This window comes from Pan paniscus, chromosome 20 (genome assembly GCF_029289425.2).
Source record: "Pan paniscus chromosome 20, NHGRI_mPanPan1-v2.0_pri, whole genome shotgun sequence".
In the NCBI taxonomy this organism is placed as follows: domain Eukaryota; kingdom Metazoa; phylum Chordata; class Mammalia; order Primates; family Hominidae; genus Pan; species Pan paniscus.
Window position 1 is genome coordinate 40,854,936 of NC_073269.2, and position 24,005 is coordinate 40,878,940.

General features: G+C 44.4%; 1 protein-coding gene across 1 annotated transcript; it reads left to right on the forward strand.

Annotated features, from left to right (window-relative positions):
- The first annotated feature begins 20,887 nt into the window (after positions 1 to 20,887).
- Positions 20,888 to 21,337, forward strand: LOC129394836 (histo-blood group ABO system transferase 2-like). Its single transcript, XM_055104383.2, has one exon. The coding sequence runs from the start codon at positions 20,888 to 20,890 to the stop codon at positions 21,335 to 21,337; it is 450 nt and encodes a 149-aa protein (XP_054960358.1).
- The last annotated feature ends 2,668 nt before the right edge of the window (positions 21,338 to 24,005 follow it).

The window sequence follows — 24,005 nt, forward strand, 5'->3', positions numbered from 1 at the left end:
TATGCCTGCCAACATTTGGATACCTGGGTTGGATACCTTTTAAACTTTATCCATTTCGGTGGCTGTGTAGTGGTGTATTGTTGTTTTAAATTTTCATTTCTCTAATGACAAATGATGTTGAATACTTTTACGTGTGCTTGTTTTATGATGCTTCTTTATAGGAGAATTGTTCAAATATTTTGCCCATTTATTATGTGGCTGGGCATTTTATAGTTGACCTGTAGGAGTTCTTTATAGATCTTGCACACTTGTCCTTTGCTAGATATATGTTTTGCCAATAATTTCCCCAGTTTATAGCTTATGGCTTGCCTATTTATTTTCTGAATTAAATACTTTTGGGGCAAAAGTTTTAAGTCTGTGGTTTTTCTGTTAATCTTGTTTATGGTTTCCAGATAATAAATTTTCTTTTGAGGCAATCTCATTTCTCAGTATCTTATTTTATAATCTTTCTATTCTTAAAAACTCCTTTGTAGCCCAAGGGATTAATCAGGGTCTCTTACATTTTGTTCTAAGACGTTTATGATTTTTTGAAAATCTTGTTTTTTGAATCCATCTGGAATTTGTTTTCATAACTGTCTGAGGTGAAGACGTCAGCATTTCTCCCATACACACAGCCAATGGTCTTCGATCTCAACCGCATGTTTGTGGAGGAGAAAGAGGAAGAGGAGTCCATCCATCATCCCTCTGTTTTCTCCCTTCTTATTTTTTTTGAGACAGGGTCTTGCTATCACCGAAGCTGGAGTGCAGTGGCACAATCATGGCTCACTACAACTTCCACCTCCTGGGCTCAATTGATCCTCCTGCCTCAGCCTCCTGAGTAGCTGGAACTATAGGTGCATGCCACCACGCCCGGCTAATTTTTGTATTTTTTTGTAGAGATGGAGTTTTGCCATGTTTCCCAGAATGGTCTTAAACTCCTGGGCTCAAGCAATCCACCCCCCTGGCCTCCCAAAATGCTGGGATTACAGGCATGAGCCACCGCGCCCAAACTTCCCTTCTTATTTTTGGATGCCATCTGTGTGATTTGTTTCCATAGTCCCTGTGATCAAGTATTCATTAATGAGAAAAAATTTCCCCCTCCCAGAACAGCAAATTCCTGGACCCTTTCTCTCACATACACTCCCATCATTCAATTCCACAACAATACTTTGATACATGTACACAATCCAAAGTGAATGTGCACAATCCACTTCTCATGCCCCCCACTGTTGTTGTGTGTCCAAGCCGTCATTACCCTCCACCTTAGGGGCTCAGCCTCCTGACTGGTCTCTCAGCCTCCGTGCTCATCCGAGCAACCAAAATCATCCGCTTAAAATCTACGGCAGATCATGCTGTCCTATGCTTTAAGCCCTCCAGTCATTCCCATCTCTGAGGATGTCATCACTTTATAATGACAACCTACAAGGCCCTCCCTATTTTGTGTGTCCCCATCCCTCTCTGCTCTCCTCACCCCCACTCTCTCTCGTGCTGACCGCAGCCCCGTCAGCTTACTGACTGCCCCACGAGGATGCCAGGCATCCTCCCTTCGATCCTTTGCAGTGGCTACTTCTGCTGTTTCCAGTGTTCTTCCCTCACGTGTCTGTGTGGGTCACTTGATGGCCCCCTTCTAGACCTTGCTCAAAACTCACCTTCCTAGTGAGGTTGTCCTGTCTTCCACGTGCACATTGAGACTTCTGCTTCTCCTTACTCCAAGTGTCAAACCTCCATAGGCAATTTTATTCTTCATAACATGTGTTACCAGCTAAACTGCCACATCATTTACGTGTGATTACGATTGTTGTTTATTTTCTCCCCCCCCCAACTCGAATGTAAGCTCTGCTTACATTTTTGCTGCTACTTATAATAGGTCCCAGCTCATCCCAGATGCTCAATAAATATGGCAAATTGACAAATAAATGAGTCAACTGCCTTCTGAATATTACTCATTCATCCACAGGGTTTCACACTATTAAAAACCGAACACTATTGAAAACTGAACTCACCCTACGAAAACAATGCATGTCCATTTGTCTAAGGCAAGTGGCTACAGTCACCCTGGTCGTGTGTGGCAGTTACTCATCTCACTTCCCTCTTCTGCTACTTCCTCTCCAGCCACTCTCAGCTCCTCTAGAACGGGAGCTCATGGTCTCATCTTTGCTTTGGCCAAAGAACCCCCGGAGCCCCTTTACCTCTGTTCTAGCACCCATTGGATTCTTCCTTCCAAGGAAGTACAAGAATGTTTCTAAAAGCTACATATCATCATTTCACTTCTTTGCTTTCACTTCTTTCGTGACTCTGCATACTTTCAGGATGACCGACAAGTGCCCATCATGATACATTAATTTGTCTGTTATCTGGCCCCTGCTGATCATTACAGCCGTACACCCCAGACTTGACTTCATTCTCCAGCTGCACCTGACTACCTTCCTTGTGTCCCACAGGCTCACAGCCTCTCTGGCTTCCTTGACTTTTCACATAATATTTCCTTGATGTGAAAATAGCCCCACTCTACCTAGAGGCTTCCTCCTGCTTCTTGAGGTGCAATTAAAGTTCCTTCTCTCCTGTATTTAATACTATGTCCTTCTTACCTGCTCTCCGATCCCTAGCACGAAGTCCTATTTAAATTTTTGATATGCATCTGTCTCTCCTACTAGAATGTAAGTTCTTGTAGGTCAAGAAATGTCTTTGAACCCTATCTCACCAGTGACTAGCACAGTGTCTAGTGCAGGTTCATCACTAAGTAAATGTTTAATAAAATAATACATAAGAAGCTGGCAGAAATTCTTGGGTTTTCCCTCTTTCCTCCATCTGAAGGTGGTTTTCCTGGGTTATAAAATGCCTTAGGAATTATAGAATTTTCAACAATGAAGTCTAGTTTAGAATCAGCCTGACTCTATGATCAGCCATGGGTTGGGTGGAGTGTCAACTTTTGCAACTTGAGATTTTAGTGGTTTAAACAGGGACAAACTGTATCTTTTCCCACATAGGCCCAATCCAGGTACTTACTTGAAAATAATTTATTTTTCTTTCATTTTTTTCCTTTTTGAGAGGGAGTTTCGCTCTTGTTGCCCAGACTGTAGTGCGGTGGTGCGATCTCGGCTCTCTGCAACCTCTGCCTCCCGGGTTCAAGCAATTCTCCTGCCTCAGACTCCTGAGTAGGTGGGATTACAGTCACCCACCACCACACCCAGCTAATTTTTTGTATTTTTAGTAGAGATGGGGTTTCACCATGTTGGCCAGGCTGGTCTCAAACTCCTGACCTCAGGTGATCCACCCTCCTTGGCCTCCCAAAGTGCTGGGATTACAGGCATGAGCTACTGCGCCCGGCCTGAAAATAATTTTTTGCAGGACTTTTTAAAGGAGTATGATAACAACTTTTGAGTCATATATTTTATCCTAGACTTAAAATGTTTCAGTAATTACCCAGTGGCATGAGCTCTTTCTTTCATTGTTCTTGCAGGCCCAAGAGGCTGGATGCCAAACCTATCCTCTCCATGTGAAGCACCAACTTGGGGGTGTCAACTAAAAATATGAGACCCGTAAACTTGGAAAGGAAGACTTTATTTCTTGGGAAGGGTTGCAAACTGCAGGCTGGGAAGTGGCACCTCCAGCTGAGACCACAAACAGGTACTTTGAGGGAGATAGGGTGGGATAGGAGTTTTATGCCAAACAGGTTGGCTAAACAGACATATTCAACAGGTCACAGGGGGAACTATGAATATTCATGAAAGGGGGTCATATGTGTGCTTGATAAGCAAACATATGTGTTACATACATCCCATGTTCACCTTCGAGTGGAGAATTAACATTAAAGTGCAGTAAAATTAGGCTCTGTATGTTAAAAGGTGAAACACAGGACACGAAGACACTTTGTACACAGCCTCGGTGAACCAGCCAGAACCGGCCCATGGTTGAATACTTTGTAGCCTAGTCAGTTTGTCACTTCAAAACTGCAAAAATGGCTGGGAGTCAGGCCGCATCAGCAGGCAGTTGGTTGAAGTCAGTGGAAGGGTGTTCCATTCTTTGTTTTTCCAGGGCTTGTTTCTGTTTAATTTAGGAAACAAACAAAAAAAAACCCTGGTAACAGTGAGGAAGGGGTATACGGAGGCGCAATTTCCCATCTCCTTATGGCCGGGAAACTTAGTTTTTAGTTTTTTGGGGGTCACCTTGGCCAAGAGGGGTCTGTTCAGTCAGTCAGAGGGCTCAGGGTTTTATTATTTATTTGTTTGTTTATTTTTCTGAGACGGAGTCTCGCTCTGTCACCCAGGCTGGAGTGCAGTGGCACGATCTTGGCTCACTGCAACCTCCACCTCCAGGGTTCAAGCAATTCTGCCTCAGCCTCACGAGTAGCTGGGATTATAGGCACATGGCACCATGCCCGGCTAATTTTTGTATTTTTGTAGAGATGGGGTTTCACCATGTTGGCCAGACTGGTCTTGAACTCCTGACCTCAGGTGATCCACCCCACCTCGGCCTCCCAAAGTGCTGGGATTACAAGCGTGAGCCACCTCAACCGGCCTCAGGGTTTTATTTGTATTTCACGGTGGAATGCCTGGCCCCAATCTAATTTTTTAAAAAAAACACACAGAAAAGATATTCAAACATTTTTAAAAGACGAAAACAGTAAAGTGTGGTTCACACAGCAGGGAGGATCTGACTTTTGGGGAGGTCAGATGGTGTAGGGGAAGCACAGAGGGAGGTGGCAAGGGCATGTCCTGGTCTCTTTTTCTCTGGACCTCGCCTCCTCCTGGGCTGATATCCTCACACTCTCATCAGAGACGTCAGAAGTCAGCACAAACAGTCCTAGAGTGTGCTACTTCCATATCACATTAGCTGAGCCACAGAAAACTTTGAAATGTCAAGTCTGGCTCAACCTGTCACCATTCATAGAAGGCATCCTTCCTTCTAGACTGGCCTAAAAGTGAAGACCCCAGAGCAGAGACTCATGAACATGAAGGAGGCTTTAGATATTTAATCCGGAAAAGCAAGTAAAAGGACCATGGAGACAAATAGGTTAAAAGAAAAGGAACAGCTTGCCCGCAGCGGGGTGGGAGTTGCTGGAGGTGCTACCAGTCCCAAGACTAGAAGGAAACTGTCCCAGAGCTTGAGTCTTCCAGGCTTACAGACAAAACCAGAGTGGAGCACAGTTGGTACTTACAAGTCTCTCTTTCCTCCCCACAGTGGACTTTCTCAAACTGGGGTATTGACCTCTGATGAACCGCCATCCAAACCCGTGCCTTTCAACATAAAAAGAAGCCCTTCGAGGTGCTCACCTTCAAGCTTGCTAGAGGAGGAGGAAGAGCAGGTTGAGTTTGACATAATTAGAATGGGTTGAGCCTTTCCAGCAGAGTAAGGTTCTTTCATGGTGGACAGTGGCCACCCACTGCCATTTCTACAAGAAGATTTTGCTTCTTAGGCACTGAGTTCCTGGTTCTTTCACTAGAGAAAAATGAGTAGGTTGGCAATCCAGTACTTCCATCTTCTGTGAAGACCTGGGCAGGCGACGGGGGCTTGGGGGCTTGGGGGCAAGGACCAAAAACAAGGCTGCCATTTGCTGTGCCCACCACAGAGGGACATTTACTCCACCTGAAGCACAAGTATTTTCTCAGTGATGTTGGCTCCTACAAAGTCAAAAGGGGTAGGCTCCCTGGCTTACGCTCCAGGAGTTTGGACTGAAAGGGACACTACAAGTGTCTTCCTCTAAGTTTATGATGTTGCCCTCCTCTGGCTACAACAGTGCTCTGGCCATAAGCATCCCAGGTTCTCTGAATGATGGTGGGTATGGAAATGTTCCCAAACACAGGTATGGTGGTGTCCCCTCCCACTGTACCAATCTATGCCCAGGGCTGGAAGGTCCGTGGTGCTCTGAACTGGATTCATAAACAGTAGCATCTCCAACCACAAGTGTGGTGTCAGCCCCTCCAACAGTAGCACATGTGCTCCCGTGGGTGCCTGATAGAAAGTGGGAACATGTGTTTATTAGCCAGGTGGGCCCCAAATGCTCTGACGAGGTGCAGAAAGAGGACTCTGTCACAGTTGTGCTGTGCCCTCCCATTGCAACACATGTGCTCTGAACAAGTGGAGCCCAGGTGCTTTGCATGTAGGCGGACACAAGAGGGCCTCTAAGCACAGGTGTGGTGTTGGAACCCTCAAGGCTACCGATGCATTCTGGCCAGGTGTGTCCCAGGTGGTCTGACTATAGACAGCAACAGAATTATCTCCAGCACCGTTATAGAGATACCCGTCCAACTGATGCGCTCTAGCAGGATGGGACCCGGGTGATCCGAACACAAGGAGGAACAGAAGTTTATTCTGATACATGCTCCTTCTTAGGATGTTATCTCCTTCAATAGTAACAGGTATGCTTTGGCTGGGTGGGCCTCAGTCACTCTGTAGCCAGGAAGGAAAGGGCTCCCAAAACAGATTTCTGCTCCGTAGAGCTGATCTTCCCTCATTGCAACAGGGATGCTATAGGCAGGCAAGACCTGGTGCTCAGGTCTAAGCCCCTCCTAGAATAAGTTGTGGTTCTGAGTGTTGTCAGCCCTTCTGCAGATTTCAATGACCCCTGACAAGGAGCCAGGGTTTGGGACAGACACAATGACTGCAAACCTGCCACCACCCAAAGGGGCTTAGATATTGATGGTGCATGGCACTGCTGCAGTGGCCCTTTCTCTTGATCCCCTTTTTTTTTGAGACGGAGTTTCGCTCTGTCGCCCAGGCTGGAGTGCAGTGGCGCGATCTTGGCTCACTGCAAGCTCCGCCTCCAGGGTTCATGCCATTCTCCTGCCTCAGGCCTCCACCTCTCAGGTTCAAGCGATTCTTCTGCCTCCGCCTCTGCCTCCTGGGTTCAAGCAAACCTCCGTCTCCTGGATCCAAGTGATTCTCCTGCCTCAGCCTCCCGAGTAGCTGGGACTACAGGTGTGCGCAACCACGCCCAGCTAATTTTTGTATTTTTAGTAGAGATGGGGTTTCACCATGTTGGCCAGGCTGGTCTTGAACTCCTGACCTCAGGTGATCTGCACGCCTCGGCCTCCCAAAGTGCTGGGATTACAGGCGTGAGACACCATGCCCGGCCCTCAGTCTCTTCTAAGCAAGGATCAGGGGAGTAATCAGATGGCCCATATAGCGCTCCTGCTATTGAAGGAGCGCAGATGTCGCTCAGATAGCGACAGGAAGAGAAGTCAGTTTACCCCTGCAGGTAGGATCAGTACTTTTCCTAAGTGGCTGCACTTCTTTGAGGTGCAAGCATACAGTGCTGTCTTTCTGAGAGCCCTGGCGTGACACCAAGGGGAGGCCCCCTTCTGATGTAAACACTGAGCTTGCCGGGTTGCATAAGGCCTCTCAGGGGTGATATAAACCGAGGGGGTAAAGGTGACCGTGTTGCTCCCAGGAACTGTTTTCAGAAGATGCACAGGTGCAGCAGGAGGATTCCTGCCAGAAGCAGGAACAGAGAGGGCAGGGAGAAAAAGGAGGATGGTGGCCTGGGGGCCAGGCGGGGTGAGGCTTACTGAGGAAGTTGTCCGTGAAGAGCAGTTTGTGTGCTGTCTGACACTGAGAGTCTAGTAAGAAATTTGGAGAGGTCTCCTAGCTGCATGTTCCTCCAAGGCAAACCATGCTGGATGTTTGTGACATGTCATTGGAACACACACCAGAGAAAGGGTGTGCTAAAGCAGAGAGGGAAGACAAGGCACCAAAGGACAAAGGGGAATCCCAGCAGGACTTTTGAGAGCTTGAGACAGCTCATGCTCTTTGCAGGTGCTTGGCACCAGGTGTGCCCGATGACATGGAAAAGCATCCAGGACTGTGTATTATAGGACCCCACATAACTGTCACCCCCAGATTGCCAGGTCTGCAGGCTCCTCAGCATCTAACCTAGGGGCAGCAACTAGTGACTGTGAGTCTCCTAGCCCTTTTCTCTGGGGTTATTGGAGGTCAGAGGTCAGAGCGCCCTGGATCCTGCCAGGAAGGGGCCCTGGCTCGCAGGAGGTCAGGGTAGGAGAGGTGGGGGTGTGGCCAGCAGGGATCAACTCTGTCTTATGTCATTACTGGTGCACCCAGGTGGCCCAGCAGGGCTGCAGCTGCAAGACATGTGCTCTGATGGGGAGGAGAGACCAAGCAGTGTGGGGCGTGATTTGCCCTGACCTCTTCCTTTCAGGCAACCTCTGCAGAGGACACTAGTTTACCCCCACAATGTCCCCTTCCCATGTGGTAGCTCAGGGTTACCACACACTGTTTCCTCCAGGGATCCCTCTAGGGCCTCTCAAGTCTTGGAGCAGGCATATCTTCTCTGTGGCCACCCAGGAAGGTGTGGGTCCATGGGCATGAGATGTGAGTCCAGCTGGGCTGTGAAGGTTTCTGAGATGGGTACTTGGCACCCCAATTTTCCCAGGTCCTGCACCCCATACCATCCCTTCCAGGCAAGCAGATCTTCCCTCTTTTAACAAATTTTTCAAATTGCAAACAGCATTTAGGACTTTGCGCCTTCCTCAGGTCACCCATGTGGGCGTAAGGGAGAGTCAGGATTTGAACTCAGACTGTCTGATTCCAGAGTTTATCCATTGACCACCTGACAGTGGTGGTGCCTCATCATGTGTGTCACGTATTTACATTTTTAAATAGTCCTTAGGGTACTTAGCACCATGTACACCTATCATGAGAGTGTTCACTGCCTGCATCAGAAGATGCCGGGTGGAGAGCACCAACTGTCAGCACAACCATATTGGGCATTTCTCTGCTAAATGAGTCTTGCACAAACCACACAGCTGTCTGTGAACTGTCTTCTCCCAGGTACAGGACAGGAGACCACTTAGGTGCAAGATACACTCTGTCTTAAGAGCCTTATGCTCCAAGGACACCAACATCTCTTGTGACAATTCCATAGACCTACTTTTTAGGATCCTGGCTGAAATTGGCAATTTACTGATATCAAATAGTGTACTCTATCAGGATGGTAAATAGTTCCTTATATTTAGAACTCTTTTTTTTTTTGGACAGAGTTTCACTCTTGTTGCCCAGGCTGGAGTGCAATAGTGCAATCTCAGCTCCCTATAGCCTCCACCTCCCGGGTTCAAGTGATTATCCTGCCTCAGCCTCTCGAGTAGCTGGGACTACAGGCATGCACCACTATGCCCAGCTAATTTTGTATTTTTAGTAGACACTGGGTTTCACCACGTTGGTCAGGCTGGTCTTGAACTCCTGACCTCAGGTGATCTACCTACCTCGGCTTCCCAAAAGCGTGAGCCACCGCGCCCGGCCTTTAGAACGCTTTAATTTTCTCTCAGAGACTATTTTGTGGTTGGGAATGACAAATTCATGAGCTGAATTCTTTCCAGTCTGTTTCTGTAATGCCAATAACCTTAGAATGGTGATAAGAGTTTTCAAAGTTTGTAGAAAAGAGGAAAGGAAAAAAGGAAGAAAAACAGAGGAAAATATGTAACAGAGACCACATGCAATCTGCAGAGCCTATAATATTTACTATCTGGTCCTTTACAGAAAAATTTGCCTCTTTTGTGATTTTCAGTGTATAAGTCTTGTACAGTATTTACTAATTTATCCTTATGTGTTTTATAAGTTTTTTGTATGCTATTGTAAATGGTATCTTTTACATTTTAGTTTTCAGTATTCACTACTGGAAAATACAGTCGATTTTTATATATTCACCTTGTATGCTAGAACTTTGCTAAATTCACTCTTTACTTTTAATAGTTTCTTTGTAAATTCCTTAGGATATTCTATGTTCACAGTCATGTTTTCTATGAACAAAGAGAGTTTTGCTTCTTCCTATTTATCCTGTATGCCTTTTATTTTTATTTCTTACCCTTATATTTGCTACAACCTCCAGTAAAATGTTGAGAAAAAGTAGAGATGTAGACATAGTTTGACAGTCCCTGATCTTAGGGGAAAAGTATTCAACACGGAATTGAGTCAAAGTTTGTGGCATATGCACTTAATCACTCAAAAGACATATCCTCTAATTCCTAGTTTGCTAAAAGATGTAAGATTGTGTTCATTTCTTTGCCCATTTTGCTAATTTCTTTTAGTTCCCACATCTGAGGGAGAACATGTAGTATTTATCTTTCTGTGCCTGACTTATTTCGCTTAACACAATGTTCTCCAGGCTCATCCATTTGCCACAAATGACATGGTTTTATTTTTTTAACGACTGAATAGTATTCCATTGTGTATACATAATGCATTTTCTTTATCCATTATCTGTTGGTGGACATTTAGGATTGATTCCATATCTTAGCTATTGTGATAAATGCTTCAATAAAGATAGGGGTGCTAACCAAGCACACAGGCTTAATTAGCTTGACAATTCTTACACAAAGTGGAGATTTCCGAAAGACACCACATTCATTGAGTAAATTAGGAAAACTAAAACCTGCCTGGCAAGAATGATGAAAAGGCATATCTGTGGAGGCTTTGGATCTTGGTGGAAAAAATTAAAAGGAAAGAAATCTCTCCCTTGAAATTCTTAACCAAAGTCTCTACCTTCTGGAGTTAAGACATCATATTATCCAAACAATTCCATATCAATCATTTTGTGTAAAGTAGTACTGAGTTGGTAGTGGCCCCATATATTACATCTATACCCACAAAAGAATTTTTTAAGGACACATGGGTACCTCTGTCACTTGTCATCTGGTTCTCAGTGTTGACAGGGAGCAATTTGTAATCTAAAAAACCTGCAGTCTTATCTAACAATACTCAGGTCCTAGGGAAATATTTCTCCATATCTCTTGCAATGAGCCTGGTGTGGTGGTGCACCTGTAGTCCCAGATACAGAGGTGAAAGGATCACTTGAGCCCAGGAGTTTGAATCCAGCCTGGGCAACATAGCAAGACCCTATCTCTTAAAAAAAAAAAAAGGCAATGAAAGAAATTGAAAAGGAAACAAACAAGTGTCAAGACATCCCATGCTCATGTATTGGAATAATTAATAATGTTAAAATTAGCATACTACCCAAAGCAATCTATAGAATCAATGCAATCCCTATCAAAATATCAATGACATTTTTCACAGAAACAGAAAAAGAATTCTAAAATTCATATAGAACCAAAATATCCCAAATAGCCAAAGCAATGCTGAGCAAAAATGACAAATGTAGAGGCATCACATTTCCTAACTTCAAAATATACAACAAAGCTATAGAAACCAAAACAGAGTGGCATTGGTATGAAAGGGGAAACATAGACTAATGGAACACAATAGAGAACCCAGACATAAATCCGTATATTTACAACCAACTGATTTTTGACAAAGGTGCCAAGAACATACATTGGGGAAAGGAAAATGTCCTCAATAAATGGTGCTGGGAAAACTGAATATCCATATGCAGAAGAATAAAACCAGATGCCTATTTCTCACCACACAAAAAATCAACTAAAAATGGATTAAAGACTGTAAGACCCAAACTAGAAAACCACTAAAAGAAAACATAGGAGAAATGCTTTAGGACATTAGTTTAGGCAAAGATTTCATGGCTAAGACTTCAAAAGCACAGGCAACAAACATATAGACAAGTGGCAATATATTAAACCGAAAAGTTCCTGCCCAGAAAAGTAAACAATCAGCAGAGTGAGGAGACAGCCTGTAGAATAGGAGAAAATCTTTGCAAACTATTCATCTGACAAGAGACATATCCAGAGTATACAAGGAACACAAACAACTCAACAGCAAAAACTCAAATCATCCAACTAAAAGGTGGTCTATAAATTGAATAGATATTTCTGAAAAGAAGATATACAAATGACCAACAGGTATATGAAAAATGCTCAATATCACTAATCATCAGGGAAATGAAAATCAAAAGCACAATGAAATGTCATCTCACCCTGGTTAGAATGGCTGAAAGAAAGAAAAAAATAAATGCTGGTGACGCTGCAGAGAAAAGGGAAATCTTTTTTTTGTTTTTTGAGACGGAGTCTCACTCTATTGCCCAGGGTGGAGTACAATGATGTGAACTCAGCTCACAGCAACCCCTGCCTCCTGGGTTCAAGTGATTATCCTGCCTCAGCCTCCTGAGTAGCTGGGATTACAGGTGTCTGCCACCACACCCAGCTATTTTTGTGTGTGTGTATTTTAGTAGAGATGGGGTTTCACCATGTTGGCCAGGCTGGTCTTGAACTCCTGACCTCAAGTGACCTGCCCTAGTCGGCCTCCCAAAGTGCTGGAATTACAGGAGTGAGCCACCATGCCCAGCCAGAGAAAAGGAAACTCTTATACACTGTTGGTGGAATGTAAATTAGTACAGCCATTTACTAATACAGTATGGAGGTTTCTAAAAAAAAATAAAAATAGAATTACTATATGATCCAGGTATCCCACTACTAGATATTTGTCTAAAGAAATGGAAATCACTGTATAAAAGGGATACCTGGGAGGGGTTCCAAGATGGCCGAATAGGAACAGCTCCAGTCTACAGCTCCCAGGGTGAGCGATGCAGAAGACGGGTGATTTCTGCATTTCCAACTGAGCTTTGAAGAGAGTAGTGGTTCTCCCAGTACGGAGTTTGAGATGTCAGAATGGACAGACTGCCTCCTCAAATGGGTCCTTGACCCCCGAGTAGCCTAACTGGGAGGCACCTCCCAGTAGGGGCTGACTGACACCTCATATGGCCCAGTGCCCCTCTGAGATGAAGCTTCCAGAGGAACGATCAGACAGCAACATTTGCCGTTCTGCAATATTTGCTGTTCTGCAGCCTCCACTGGTGGACCTGCAGCAAACTCCAACAGACCTGCAGCTGAGGTCCTGACTGTTAGAAGGAAAACTAACAAACAGAAAGGACATCCACACCAAAACCCCATCTGAACGTCACCATCATCAAAGACCAAAGATCGATAAAACCACAAAGATGGGGAGAAACCAGAGCAGAAAAGCTGAAAATTCTAAAAATCAGAGCGCTTCCTCTCCTTCAAAGGAATGCAGCTCCTCGCCAGCAATGGAATGAAGCTGGACGGAGAATGACTTTGACTAGTTGAGAGAAGAAGGCTTCAGACAAGCGGTAATAACAAACTCCTCCGAGCTAAAGGAGGAAGTTTGAACCCATGGCAAAGAAGCTAAAAACCTTGAAAAAAGATTAGATGAATGGCTAACTAGGATAAACAGCGTAGAGAAGACCTTAAATGACCTGATGGAGCTGAAAACCATGGCACGAGAACTACGTGATGCATGCACAAGCTTCAGTAGCTGATTTGATCAACTGGAAGAAAGGGTGTCAGTGATTGAAGATCAAATGAATGAAATGAAGTGAGAAGAGAAGTTTAGAGAAAATAGAGTAAAAAGAAATGAACAAAGCCTCCAAGAAATATAGGACTATGTGAAAAGACCAAATCTACGTCTGATTGGTGTACCTGAAAGTGATGGGGAGAATGGAATCAAGTGGAAAACACTCTTCAGGATATTATCAAGGAGAACTTCCCCAACCTAGCAAGGCAGGCCAACATTCAAATTCAGCAAATACAGAGAACGCCACAAAGATACTCCTCGAGAAGAGCAACTCCAAGACACATAATTATCAGATTCACCAAAGATGAAATGAAGGAAAAAATGTTAAGGTCAGCCGGAGAGAAAGGTCGGGTTACTCACAAAGGGAAGCCCATCAGATTAACAGCAGATCTCTTGGCAGAAACTCTACAAGCCAGAAGAGAGTGGGGACCAATATTTGACATTCTTAAAGAAAAGAATTTTCAACCCAGAATTTCATATCCAGCCAAACTAAGCTTCATAAGTGAAGGAGAAATAAAATCCTTTACAGACAAGCAAATGCTGAGAGATTTTGTCACCACCAGGCCTGCCCTACAAGAGCTCCTGAAGGAAGCACTAAACATGGAAAGGAACAACTGATATCAGCCACTGTGAAAACATGCCAAATTGTAAGACCATTGATGCTAGGAAGAAACTGCATCAACTAACGAGCAAAATAACCAGCTAACATCATCATGACAGGATAAAATTCACACATAACAATATTAACCTTAAATGTAAATGGCTACAGACAGATTGGCAAATTGGATAAAGAGTCAAGACCCATCAGTGTGCTGTATTCAGGAGACCCATCTCAGGTGCAGAGACACACATAGGCTCAAAATAAAGGGATGGAGGAAGATCTACCAAGCCAATGGAAAACAAAAAAAAAGCAGGGGCTGCAATTCTAGTCTCTGATAAAACAGACTTTAAACCAACAAAGATCAAAAGAGACAAAGAAGGCCATTACATAATGGTAAAGGGATCAATTCAACAGGAAGAGCTAACTATCCTAAATATATATATGCACCCAATACAGGAGCACCCAGATTCACAAAGCAAGTCCTTAGAGACCTACAAAGAGACTTAGACTCCCACACAATAATAATGGGAGACTTTAACACCCCACTGTCAACATTAGACAGATCAATGAGACGGAAAGTTAAAAGGATGTCCAGGAATTGAATTCAGCTCTGCACCATGCGGACCTAATAGACATCTACAGAACTCTCCACCCCAGATCAATGATATACATTCTTCTCAGCACCACACCACACCTATTCCAAAATTGACCACACAGTTGGAAGTGAAGCACTCCTCAGCAAATGTAAAAGAACAGAAATTATAACAAACTGTCTCTCAGAACACAGTGCAATCAAACTAGAACTCAGGATTAAGATACTCACTCAAGGAGGAGCCAAGATGCCCGAATAGGAACAGCTCCTGTCTACAGCTCCGGTCTACAGCTCCCAGCGTGAGCGACGCAGAAGACGGGTGATTTCTGCATTTCCAGCTGAGGTACCGGGTTCATCTCACTAGGGAGTGCCAGACAGTGGGCACAGGTCAGTGGGTGCGCGCACCGTGCGCGAGCCGAAGCAGGGCGAGGCATTGCCTCACTTGGGAAGTGCAAGGGGTCAGGGAGTTCCCTTTCTGAGTCAAAGAAAGGGGTGACGGACGGCACCTGGAAAATCAGGTCACTCCTACCCGAATACTGCGCTTTTCCGACGGGCTTAAAAAACGGCGCACCACGAGAATATATCCCGCACCTGGCTCGGAGGGTCCTACCCCCACGGAGTCTCGCTGATTGCTAGCACAGCAATCTGAGATCAAACTGCAAGGCGGCAGCGAGGCTGGGGGAGGGGCGCCCGCCATTGCCCAGGCTTGATTAGGTAAACAAAGCAGCAGGGAAGCTCGAACTGGGTGGAGCCCAGCACAGCTCAAGGAGGCCTGCCTGCCTCAGTAGGCTCCACCTCTGGGGGCAGGGCACAGACAAACTAAAAGACAGCAGTAACCTCTGCAGACTTAAATGTCCCTGTCTGACAGCTTTGAAGAGAGCAGTGGTTCTCCCAGCACGCAGCTGGAGATCTGAGAACGGGCAGACTGCCTCCTCAAGTGGGTCCCTGACCCCTGACCCCTGAGCAGCCTAACTGGGAGGCACCCCCCAGCAGGGGCACACTGACCCCTCACACGGCAGGGTATTCCAACAGACCTGCAGCTGAGGGTCCTCTCTGTTAGAAGGAAAACTAACAAACAGAAAGGACATCCACACCAAAAACCCATCTGTACATCACCATCATCAAAGACCAAAAGTAGATAAAACCACAAAGATGGGGAAAAAACAGAACAGAAAAACTGGAAACTCTAAAAAGCAGAACGCCTCTCCTCCAAAGGAACGCAGTTCCTCACCAGCAACGGAACAAAGCTGGATGGAGAATGACTTTGACAAGCTCAGAGAAGAAGGCGTCAGACGATCAAATTACTCTGAGCTAGGGGAAGACATTCAAACCAAAGGCAAAGAAGTTGAAAACTTTGAAAAAAATTTAGAAGAATGTATAACTAGAATAACTAATACAGAGAAGTGCTTAAAGGAGCTGATGGAGCTGAAAACCAAGGCTCGAGAACTACGTGAAGAATGCAGAAGCCTCAGGAGCCGATGCGATCAACTGGAAGAAAGGGTATCAGCAATGGAAGATGAAATGAATGAAATGAAGCGAGAAGGGAAGTTTAGAGAAAAAAGAATAAAAAGAAATGAGCAAAGCCTCCAAGAAATATGGGACTATGTGAAAAGACCAAATCTACGTCTGATTGGTGTACCTGAAAGTGATGGGGAGAATGGAACCAAGTTGGAAAACACTCTGCAGGATATTATCCAGGAGAACTTCCCCAATCTAGCAAGGCAGGCCAACGTTCAGATTCAGGAAATACAGAGAACGCCACAAAGATACTCCTCGAGAAGAGCAACTCCAAGACACATAATTGTCAGATTCACCAAAGTTGAAATGAAGGAAAAAATGTTAAGGGCAGCCAGAGAGAAAGGTCGGGTTACCCTCAAAGGGAAGCCCATCAGACTAACAGAGGATCTCTCGGCAGAAACCCTACAAGCCAGAAGAGAGTGGGGGTCAATATTCAACATTCTTAAAAGAATTTTCAACCCAGAATTTCATATCCAGCCAAACTAAGCTTCATAAGTGAAGGAGAAATAAAATACTTTACAGACACGCAAATGCTGAGAGATTTTGTCACCACCAGGCCTGCCTTACAAGACCTCCTGAAGGAAGCACTAAACATGGAAAGGAACAACCAGTACCAGCCGCTGCAAAATCATGCCAAAATGTGAAGACCATCGAGACTAGGAAGAAACTGCATCAACTAACGAGCAAAATAACCAGCTAACATCATAATGACAGGATCAAATTCACACATAACAATATTAACTTTAAATGTCAATGTACTAAATGCTCCAATTAAAAGACACAGACTGGCAAATTGGATAAAGAGTCAAGACCCATCAGTGTGCTGTATTCAGGAAACCCATCTCACGTGCAGAGACACACATCGGCTCAAAATAAAAGGATGGAGGAAGATCTACCAAGCCAATGGAAAACAAAAAAAGGCAGGGGTTGCAATCCTAGTCTCTGATAAAACAGACTTTAAACCAACAAAATTCAAAAGAGACAAGGCCATTACATAATGGTAAAGGGATCAATTCAACAAGAAGAGCTAACTATCCTAAATATATATGCACCCAATACAGGAGCACCAAGATTCATAAAGCAAGTCCTGAGTGACCTACAAAGAGACTTAGACTCCCACACATTAATAATGGGAGACTTTAACACCCCACTGTCAACATTAGACAGATCAATGAGACAGAAAGTCAAGAAGGATACCCAGGAATTGAACTCAGCTCTGCACCAAGTGGACCTAATAGACATCTACAGAACTCTCCACCCCAAATCAACAGAATATACATTTTTTTCAGCACCACACCACACCTATTCCAAAATTGACCACATACTGGGAAGTAAAGCTCTCCTCAGCAAATGTAAAAGAACAGAAATTATAACAAACTATCTCTCAGACCACAGTGCAATCAAACTAGAACTCAGGATTAAGAATCTCACTCAAAACCGCTCAACTACATGGAAACTGAACAACCTGCTCCTGAATGACTACTGGGTACATAATGAAATGAAGGCAGAAATAAAGATGTTCTTTGAAACCAACGAGAGCAAAGACACAACATACCAGAATCTCTGGGATGCATTCAAAGCAGTGTGTAGAGGGAAATTTATAGCACTAAATGCCCACAAGAGAAAGCAGGAAAGATCCAAAATTGACACCCTAACATCACAATTAAAAGAACTAGAAAAGCAAGAGCCAACACATTCAAAAGCTAGCAGAAGGCAAGAAATAACTAAAATCAGAGCAGAACTGAAGGAAATAGAGACACAAAAAACCCTTCAAAAAATTAATGAATCCAGGAGCTGGTTTTTTGAAAGGATGAACAAAATTGACAGACCACTAGCAAGACTAATAAAGAAAAAAAGAGAGATGAATCAAATAGACGCAATAAAAAATGATAAAGGGGATATCACCACCGATCCCACAGAAATACAAACTACCATCAGAGAATACTACAAACACCTCTACGCAAATAAACTAGAAAATCTAGAAGAAATGGATAAATTCCTCGACACATACACTCTCCCAAGACTAAACCAGGAAGAAGTTGAATCTCTGAATAGACCAATAACAGGAGCTGAAATTGTGGCAATAATCAATAGCTTACCAACCAAAAAGAGTCCAGGACCAGATGGATTCACAGCCGAATTCTACCAGAGGTACAAGGAGGAACTGGTACCATTCCTTCTGAAACTATTCCAATCAATAGAAAAAGAGGGAATCCTCCCTAACTCATTTTATGAGGCCAGCATCATTCTAATACCAAAGCCTGGCAGAGACACAACCAAAAAAGAGAATTTTAGACCAATATCCTTGATGAACATTGATGCAAAAATACTCAATAAAATACTGGCAAAACGAATCCAGCAGCACATCAAAAAGCTTATCCACCATGATCAAGTGGGCTTCATCCCTGGGATGCAAGGCTGGTTCAACATACGCAAATCAATAAATATAATCCAGCATATAAACAGAGCCAAAGACAAAAACCACATGATTATCTCAATAGATGCAGAAAAAGCCTTTGACAAAATTCAACAACCCTTCATGCTAAAAACTCTCAATAAATTAGGTATTGATGGGACGTATTTCGAAATAATAAGAGATATCTATGACAAACCCACAGCCAATATCATACTGAATGGACAAAAACTGGAAGCATTCCCTTTGAAAACTGGCACAAGACAGGGATGCCCTCTCTCACCACTCCTATTCAACATAGTGTTGGAAGTTCTGGCCAGGGCAATTAGGCAGGAGAAGGAAATAAAGGGTATTCAATTAGGAAAAGAGGAAGTCAAATTGTCCCTGTTTGCAGACGACATGATTGTATATCTAGAAAACCCCATTGTCTCAGCCCAAAATCTCCTTAAGCTGATAAGCAACTTCAGCAAAGTCTCAGGATACAAAATCAATGTACAAAAATCACAAGCATTCTTACACACCAACAACAGACAAACAGAGAGCCAAATCATGAGTGAACTCCCATTCACTATTGCTTCAAAGAGAATAAAATACCTAGGAATCCAACTTACAAGGGATGTGAAGGACCTCTTCAAGGAGAACTACAAACCACTGCTCAAGGAAATAAAAGAGGATACAAACAAATGGAACAACATTCCATGCTCATGGGTAGGAAGAATCAATATCGTGAAAATGGCCATATTGCCCGAGGTAATTTACAGATTCAATGCCATCCCCATCAAGCTACCAATGACTTTCTTCACAGAATTGGAAAAAACTACTTTAAAGTTCATATGGAACCAAAAAAGAGCCCGCATCGCCAAGTCGATCCTAAGCCAAAAGAACAAAGCTGGAGGCATCACACTACCTGACTTCAAACTATACTACAAGGCTACAGTAACCAAAACAGCATGGTACTGGTACCAAAACAGAGCTATAGATCAATGGAACAGAACAGAGCCCTCAGAAATAACGCCGCATATCTACAACTATCTGATCTTTGACAAACCTGAGAAAAACAAGCAATGGGGAAAGGATTCCCTATTTAATAAATGGTGCTGGGAAAACTGGCTAGCCATATGTAGAAAGCTGAAACTGGATCCCTTCCTTACACCTTATACAAAAATCAATTCAAGATGGAATAAAGACTTAAACGTTAGACCTAAAACCATAAAAACCCTAGAAGAAAACCTAGGCAGTACCATTCAGGACATAGGCATGGGCAAGGACTTCATGTCTAAAACACCAAAAGCAATGGCAACAAAAGCCAAAATTGACAAATGGGATCTAATTAAACTCAAGAGCTTCTGCACAGCAAAAGAAACTACCATCAGAGTGAACAGGCAACCTACAAAATGGGAGAAAATTTTCACAACCTACTCATCTGACAAAGGGCTAATATCCAGAATCTACAATGAACTCAAACAAATTTACAAGAAAAAAACAAACAACCCCATCAAAAAGTGGGCAAAGGACATGAACAGACACTTCTCAAAAGAAGACATTTATGCAGCCAAAAAACACATGAAAATATGCTCATCATCACTGGCCATCAGAGAAATGCAAATCAAAACCACAATGAGATACCATCTCACACCAGTTAGAATGGCCATCATTAAAAAGTCAGGAAACAACAGGTGCTGGAGAGGATGTGGAGGAATAGGAACACTTTTACACTGTTGGTGGGACTGTAAATTAGTTCAACCATTGTGGAAGTCAGTGTGGCGATTCCTCAGGGATCTAGAACTAGAAATACCATTTGACCCAGCCATCCCATTACTGGATATATACCCAAAGGACTATAAATCATGCTGCTATAAAGACACATGCACATATATGTTTATTGCGGCACTATTCACAATAGCAAAGACTTGGAACCAACCCAAATGTCCAACAATGATAGACTGGATTAAGAAAATGTGGCACATATACACAATGGAATACTATGCAGCCATTAAAAATGATGAGTTCATGTCCTTTGTAGGGACGTGGATGAAACTGGAAACCATCATTCTCAGCAAACTATCGCAAGGACAAAAAGCCAAACACTGCATGTTCTCACTCACAGGTGGGAATTGAACAACGAGAACACATGGACACAGGAAGGGGAACATCACACTCCGGGGACGTTGTGGGGTTGGGGGAGAGGGGAGGGATAGCATTAGGAGATATACCTAATGCTAAATGACGAGTTAATGGGTGCAGCACAGCAACATGGCACATGTATACATATGTAACAAACCTGCACGTTGTGCACATGTACCCTAAAACTTAAAGTATAATAACAAAAAAAAAAGGTGTAAGAAATTATAAAAGTATTAATTTTGGGAACTGATAAATGTCCATGAAATCTTCACAATTTATGTTCCTCTGCTGCAGTTCCAGCCAGTCCCTCCATTCGGGGTCCCTGACTTCCCACAACAACACACTTCATGGGGGGACATAGGGTGAACTACTACACTTCACCAACCAGCCAGGACACATTCCACACATCAAGCTCTGAGAGGGACGGCAGATGGTCATCCTCCAGGTCCAGAGCTATGCCCACTGGCAGGACATCACCAGGCACCGCATGGAGGTGATCAGCAACTTTTCCCAGCAGCACTTCCTCGGGGAGGTGGATTACCTTGTGTGTGCAGATGTGGACATGAAGTTCAACAACCGTGTGGGTGTGGAGATCCTCTCTTCCCTGTTTGCCACTATCCATCCTGGCTTCTGTGGGTTCCATCGGGACACCTTTGCCTATGAATGCCAGCCTCAGTCCCAAGCCCATTTTCCTGAGGGTGAAGGGGACTTTTATTATATAGGGGTCTTATTTGGTGGGTCAGTGCTGGAGGTTTACAGGCTGATCATGGCCTGTCACCAGGTGATGATGATTGACCAAGCCAACCACATCGAGGCCCTGTGGCATGACGAAAGCCACTTAAACAAGTACCTGCTTAACCACAAACCCACTCTCCCTTGAGTACATGTGGGATTAAAAAGTCGATGGAGTATACGTTGGATGAATACCTGGTGGGTTTGTGCACCATGATAAACTGCAAGAGATTTGTGGTCTTGGTAAATAACAATGAGGAAATGTGAACTGATGAGGGAAGCTTCCAGAAAGAGACCAGAGAGGGGGTGATTGCCAGTCAGCCCGAATCTTCCTCCTGGCATGCTACCCTGATTTAAAATCAGCTTTACAATAAAGAGTATGACTCCACCTATTTTCGTCTGGTTATAAAAAATTGCTAATGCCTCTCATCATCTCCTCAAATTTAGGAGGCCCCAGCACCACCCCCCTACCACAACCACCACCCTATACACATATTTAGCCAGGCCTTATTCCACAGCTCATGCACACGTTTTTGAGTTTCACCCCCTTGAGCTTCTCACTGTGTTCTCCTAAAACACTCTTCAGGATGGAGGAGGTGAGTGGTCTCTGCCTGTCCTGACAGATGAGGGATCTGTGATGAGATCTTTTCCAGAGCAAGGAATCAGGCCCCTTATTAAAGAAGAGTAGGCTGGGTGCAGTGACTCACGCTTGTAATTCCAGCACTTTGGGAGGTCAAGGTGGGTGGATCACCTGAGGTCAGGAGTTTGAGACCAGCGTGGCCAACACGGCAAAACGCTGTCTTTACTAAAAATACAAAAATTGGCTGGGTTTGATGGCGGGCACCTGTAATCCCAGCTACTTAGGAGGCTGAGGCTGAAGAATTGCTTGAGCCTGGGAGGCGGACATTGCAGTGAGCCGAGGCTGCGCCACTGCACTCCAGCCTGAGCACCAGAGTGACACTCTGGTCTAAAAAATAAAAACATAAAGAAGAGTAGATTTGTGATCTTGGCACAGAATGACTGTGTAATGCAAATCCAATCAGTGAGGCATCCAGAAATGGCTCAGAGAGGAGCGATGTCCCAGCAGCCTGACCCCTCCTCCTAGTGTGGTGTCGTAAATTGGGTTAGTCCATTTGCATTGTTATAAAGAAATACCTGAGGCTGGGTACTTTACAAAGAAAACGTTTACTTGGCTCATGATTCTGCAGGCTGTGCAAGCATGGCACCAGAATCTGCTCTGCTTCTGGTGAGGTTTCAAGAAGCTTCCAATCATGGTGGAAGGCAGAAGGGGAGCAGGTGTGTCACATGGCAAGAGAAGGAGTGAGAGAGTGAAGGGGGAGGACCCAGGCTCTTATTAACAACCAGCTCTCTCTCATGTGAACTACGAGTGAGAACTCATTTTTTGTCATGGGGAGGGCACCAAGCCATTCATAAAAGATTCGCCCCCATGACCCAAACCCTCCCACTAGGCCCAGTTCCAACACTGGGGGCCACATTGCAACATGGATTTGGAGGGAACACACATCCAAACAGTATCATAAAAGCAGTTTTCACAGAAAGCATGTAACTCTGCCTCCTTTTCCTATCTGATTGAGAAAAAAAATTCTGAGGCCTCACACCACCCCCAAATTTAGGCAGGCCTAATACGATCCCATCCTCTAGTCTCTCACCAACACCAAACACACACATTCACACAAATAAGAAACACACTTTTTTTTTTTTTTGAGATGGAGTCTCGCTCTGTTGCCAAGCTGGAGTGCAGTGGCGCGATCTTGGCTCACTGCAACCTCTGCCTCCTGGGTTCAAGTGATTCTCCTGCCTCAGCCTCCCTCCCGAGTAGCTGGGACTACAGGTGCGTGCCACCACGCCCAGCTAATTTTTGTACTTTTAGTAGAGATGGGGTTTCGCCATGTTGGCCAGGATGGTCTCGATTTCTTGACTTTGTGATCTGCCCGCCTCAGCCTCCCAAAGTGAAGAAACACATTTAGGCAGACCTGACTTCTGGACTCAGGCTCAAGTTCCTGAGTTGCCACCACCTTGAGCTTTTTAATGTGCATTCCCAGCTTCCTTCAGGGTGGATGCAGTGTGTGGTCTCAGCCCAACCTGGCATATAAGGAATCAGAGATGAGATCTATTCCAGAACAAGGAAGAGCCTCCTGGACACAGTCTCCTGCCTCCTGTGACAGTCACACAAGGGCCTGCCTCTGCCCTTGGCCAAACTGATGCACAAAGGTCTTCAGCTCTAAATCAAATTACTTCCTCTTGTTAGAGTCCTTGTAAAAGCTGAAAGGCCGTTTAGTGTGCAGAAGAACGTGATGCCAAATAAAACCCTCTTTCCTGGCACTGAAGTTCTTGTTTATCCCAAAATATTGCCAGCTGTCCACCAGGGGCAAAGCGGGTCTCTCTCACTCTCCCCCCACCCACTGATGGACTCCATGCCACCTCCATTGATCAATTTAGTAACTTATAAGGACTTGCCAGCTCTTTAAAAACTGAAAAAATATATATTTCTAGATGCAAATAAGAATCAATTCAAATTATTACAAAAACTTGCCTCTTAAAAAATTTGTTCATTGTCCTTCAGCAAAGGCCTGAAATCCTACATGGGAGGTATCTGAAATCCAGCATTTTCTGGTCTTGCTTTCTTTTGGACAAATCAGGACAAACAGTTTGTCCATCTTTCTGTTAGGTTTTGAAGGGAAGGAAAGAGTTAAAGAAAGACGGAGAGGCTGGGTGCGCTGGCTCACGCCTGTAATCCCAGCACTTTGGGAGGCCGAGGTGAGCAGATCACGAGGTCAGGAGTTCAAGACCAGCCT

Coding starts and splice junctions, on each gene's coding strand:
- LOC129394836 (XM_055104383.2), top strand. CDS start 20,888: ATGGTCATCCTCCAGGTCCAGAGCTATGCCCACTGGCAGGACATCACC.